Here is a 4966-nt window from a genome sequence, read left to right on the forward strand (position 1 = left end):
AGAACTTCCTTTCTTGAATGAATAATTCATGTGTGGAACAAAAAGAAGGGGGAAGAAAAGGTGAAATGTTTACTTGAGCATTGTCAGGTTCATCTTTAATTTTGTCTAGTAGTCCCTGCTGTGGTGCCATTGCTTTGTCATACTCATCATCCAAAGGTTCTTCTTTAATTCTAACATTTGATGCAAAGGAATTCCCCAGTTCCGAACCAATGGATTCTTTATTGGCAAATGGATAGCTGGAATCCTAAAACACAATATAAAGGATTAATAAATATTCAGATTTTAAAATTATTCCTCTTCAGGTTTAACACCCAAAGAAAAGTTCACTGGAAATGAAGAACTCTACGGACATTCATTAGAGTCCCTACGCTTACAAGTAAATGTGATATATGTCTAAATATCAAATACAAATAAAGAATCTAAGAGCAGAGGCTTCTGAGAACATCTCCAAAGATGTCCTTACGAAAATAATAAAGGAAATTAAAAAAAATAAAATCAGCGCTCTACCTAACACATACAGTTACAGTTTAGAAAATCACATAAAGAAAACTTGCCACAGTTATAGCAATCTACATACACACTGAAAACTTACCCTAAAGTTTGTTTCTGGGGTTTGTGGTAAATGGGTATGTAATGTTTCTTCAACTTGATTAGCTATTGAAAGAAAAACAAAACAAAACAAAACAAACACATGTATATGAATAACAAATCTTACAAAGAGTGACCTAAAAAGCTATCATTTGATAATCACCTCTCTTTTCCAATGAAGCTGCTCATTAGAGTGAAATGGGTACCAAAAATACCCAAAAGGTAGTTTCACTCGAAACAAACAATCTGGCCCCATCTAACTTTTAGCCTTGCCTCATGCTCTTTCCTTGTTCAAACCTAAATAAAGTGGTTACATTATCCACTATGTTCTGAAAATTACTTATGTTTGTTCTTCCCCATCTCTGCTTGTATCATTCCAAGTCCCCTCTATCCTAGTATTTATACAGTCTTCCAGACTCAGCTCAGTTCAAAATTCACCTCTCCTCTATAAAACCTGCCCTTGTCCACTGAGTTAAAAATCATCTCTCTCCTAAGAATACCTAAAACAGTTTCAGTTATTTGATAGAAATTTTATTATGCTGCCTTATAACAAACTCTTCTACTACTGTCTTTAATTATAAATTAAGTTTTATGCTATTCAACTGGTCGTTGACACTTCTGCTACTTGCCTTGTCTTGTCCCTTCTGCTATTAGACCCTATGTTCCTTGAAGATAAGTACCCTTATAATTCATCCCTCATAGGGATACTGAAAATACATACTGAATAATACATACTGAAAAATACAGTATACCCTTGTACAGTCTTGTACATAATGGATACTTAAATTAATTGTTATTTTTAACAATACTGATTTGTCCTTTCAATCAGAGTTTTCCTAGCACTGTCAAAAGAAATACAAGGATTGGTATATTCTACCAAGCTTTCTTTCACACCTATTGAACATTTATTGAAATATTACTATTTTCACTACACCACATTAGGCCCCAAGAACACAAAGATGAATAAGATACAATCTGGCCCTCAATAAACTCCTACACTAGCATGTAAGGCAAAACAAATAGAGCTATAATACCGTGTGGTAAGTACTATAAATAATGAGGCATAAACAAAATGCTATGGAAATATAGATAAGGAAACAAACATTCTTGATGTAGAGAGGTTAGGGATGACCATAGGGCAGAAGAGGTTTATGAGTTAGGTGTTGTTGAATAAGAAGCACTTTTACAGGCATATATACAAAGAGAGAAAACGACATTCAGGCAAATGGAACAGCAGGAGGAAAGAGAGGCACAGAAATAAGAAAATGTATATATTCAAGAATGGAACTGAAGCTAAGTATAGGGTACGATGGGCAAAGAGGCTCAAGAGGAGTCTCAAGAAACTTCTAAAACATAAAATAGAAATGTTATCAAAAAGAAAAACCCTCCCTAATTTGGACTAATTGGTGGGACAGCAGTTTGAATTAGTGCTTACAGCACAAAGAAGTTAAATCCAACTTCAGGTTCCAATGTTCAACCAAAGAAAATGAACAGGTGATTCGAGTATCTTGCCTTCTCATCAAAATATTGCAACCAGGGGAGGGAGAAATGAGGTTTAGAGCTATTTTTCAACCATTTATACCATTACCAATAGTTACTGGGAGAAATTCAGTCACTCTGCAAAGAACAAGGATAAAAGAAAAATGACAAGCTTACAATGAATTTAACTGTTCATACTTTGCTTAGCATCAGAAGTAATAAAAGCTGTATTATTATCAGTACGTTATTTATTGTGTTTTATGGCTCTATTCCAACAATTATTACCTGCTTTATCAAAAAAACTGCTTTTCAACCTTGAATCCAACTCTTTATGGGGTTTATCCAACCGTTTTTCACGTTCAAGATAAGTTAGGTCTCTATTTTTCTCCTTTCCAGAAAAAGTCTCTTTGCTGTTTTCTCTTACTAGACTAAAATCTTTCCGTATTGATTTAAAGACAGAAACCTGATCAAATTGTTTAGGAAAGTCTTTTTTTAATTTATTTTGAATCTGTATTTCATTTTCATTGTCTGATTCATGCTGTGTGACTCTTCTCTCTACTTCCAAGCTATCATCAGTATGAATTGAAGAAACAAGATTGTCCTTTGAACTAAAATCCTGTTCATCCTCATTGTCACTACCAACGACTGGAATTCCTGCAAGATCCCCAGAGTTCAAAAAATAATCATCTTCATCCAGCAATGAATTTTCAGATCCTGTTTGATTCGGCATTCCATAAGACATGCTGTCAAGGGTAGGAGTTAAGTTGTGGTCTATATCTTCAGACATTTCTGTATCCATGATACCACCACCTTAAAAAGTAAAATACTGTTTAGACAAATGATAGTGCTAAAGATGACCATATTTATAAGGTCTGTCTGGCATTTAACCAAATATATATTTTTTCTTTTCAAACAAAATATAGATAATAATACTGTGGTATTCAATTAGCACTTTGATATAGGTGTGACAGATAAAATATCCCTATCTGACAGATAAGGAAATAGGGACGTAAAACTTGAGAAACTATTTCAGGTTAGAAAGAAAGTCAATGCAATATAGAAAAAAAGAGCACCAACTTCAGAATTAGACATATCTGTGTTGGAATCATAGCATGATTAACTGAAAATCTATGTGATCCTGAGAAGTAAATTCTCAGGCTTCTTTATCTGTAAAACAGTGTAATACTCACCTTGGAGATTAATTTGTGGTGAGGTTTAATGACAGTATGTAAAAAGGGCCTAATAACACAGTGACTGACACATAGAAGGGAATATAAAAGTGATAATTATAGTTATCATAGAGACTACTCTGGGGAGCTGAGATTAGAACCCAGATCTCTGACCTCAGAGTCCTAATTTCTCTGCACTAACGCTAATAAACACTTACAGCAGTTAATGTTTATAATGGTAAATATTTAAACATAAAAATAAAATTTATCCAAGCCAGAATATATATTAAAAACTTTCTACTGTTCAAAACTACATGCTAAAGTCTCTTCCATTCCAAAACAAAACAAACAAAAAAAACCCAGCCCTGTATTTCTTTTTCCTGACCTAATTCACCTTTCTTTCACAAACACCTAGGGAAAAAGTTTACATTGGTTTGTTTCTACTTCATCTCCCAGTCATTAATCCTTTGAACTTAATGCAATCTGGTTCCCAACTTCGCATCGGAACTTCTCTCATTAAGATCATCAATGATTTCCTCATGGTCAAGTCCAATTATTTTTTCAATCCTTACGTGGCATATCCCTCCTAGATAAAATACCTTTGGTTTTTTTGTATTGTTCCCTAATTTTATAATTGTCCTATTAATTTATTTCATATGTCTCTTCCTCTGCTTTATGTGCTCAGTATTCCAATTCTCGTCTCATTTTATACACTCAGACTATATGATTCACCACTATAGCCTTGACTTTTGCTGTTGACTTCCTAAGCGTTTTAGCTTAGACCTTTCTTCCAAACTTCAGATATCTATATTCAATTAGCTTCTATAGGTCCCCTAGGGACCTTTAACTTAGCACTTCTAAAACCAAATTCATCATGTTCCCATTCCAAGCATACTTTCTTGTTTTCCCGTCATTTAATTAACAGCATCACCAAGTCAGCAATTTGCTCAAGATAAAAAAGAGAATCACTCCAATTCTCCTTCCCCTTGGACAAATTCTGCAAACTGTATTAATTAATATCTCTCTCAAATCCATCTCCTCCACTTGGTACCATTCCAACGCTCCACATCTCTTCCTGTTAACAGTGCGCTAACTCAATCCACATGATATCTAGGAGGCAGCCATATTCTTACAAATCCTGCCCTGAAGCCATATTTAATTGGTCCATGAGCAGACAAACTAGAACTGGTAAAAACACAGAGTGAAGCAAAGACTAAAAATATTAGTGGCACCGACAGCCTTGCTTTTATTTGTTCCTGAAGCCCAGATGAACCCTTTGTGTGGCTGGATCTTCAAATCATTCCCTGGGTTCCATGATCCAGGATAAATTCCTTTTTTTGTTCAAGCTGATTTGATTTGAGTTGGATTACTTATAATCAAGTTCTAACTGATACAGGGTCCAAACGAAAGCTTTCTTCAAGTTGCTCTCCTCCATAAAGACATCAGAATTATCTTTCTACACCATTAATCATTCTACATTATACCTTCACTTGAAATCCTTCAATAACATCCCACAGCCTAAAGTACTCACTCATTCATTTATTAGGAAATCACTCCTTGATAAGTACTATGCTAGATGAAAAAGATAGCTATGATTCCCTCTCCTCAGCGAACCAGAAAAACAGACAAATGGAGGAAATAATAAAATTAGAAAATCACCATTTTCACTTAACTAAGTAATTAATTCAAACAAAGATGCTAATAAAATCTTAGAAATTTCTACAACTTAC

General features: G+C 34.3%; 1 protein-coding gene across 8 annotated transcripts in view; it reads right to left on the reverse strand.

The window, feature by feature from the left end:
- ZMYM4 (zinc finger MYM-type containing 4) overlaps positions 1-4966 on the reverse strand; it is a 174824-nt gene that overhangs the window by 59478 nt on the left and 110380 nt on the right. For 7 of the 8 annotated variants that reach the window (XM_089896248.1, XM_089896239.1, XM_089896252.1 and 4 more), the window contains exons 3-5: positions 2353-2877; positions 593-654; positions 74-244 (exon numbers count right to left, since the gene is read on the reverse strand). In XM_089896248.1, the coding sequence (XP_089752374.1) occupies positions 74-244; positions 593-654; positions 2353-2877 (758 nt within the window). Of the gene's footprint in view, positions 1-73; positions 245-592; positions 655-2352; positions 2878-4966 lie in introns of those variants that run through there. The other variant, XM_089896268.1, reaches the window with a different exon arrangement.

This window comes from Delphinapterus leucas, chromosome 1, assembly GCF_059928025.1.
Source record: "Delphinapterus leucas isolate spDelLeu-1000000601 "Yukka" chromosome 1, BTC_Dleu_Yukka2, whole genome shotgun sequence".
Classification (NCBI taxonomy): Eukaryota; Metazoa; Chordata; class Mammalia; order Artiodactyla; family Monodontidae; genus Delphinapterus; species Delphinapterus leucas.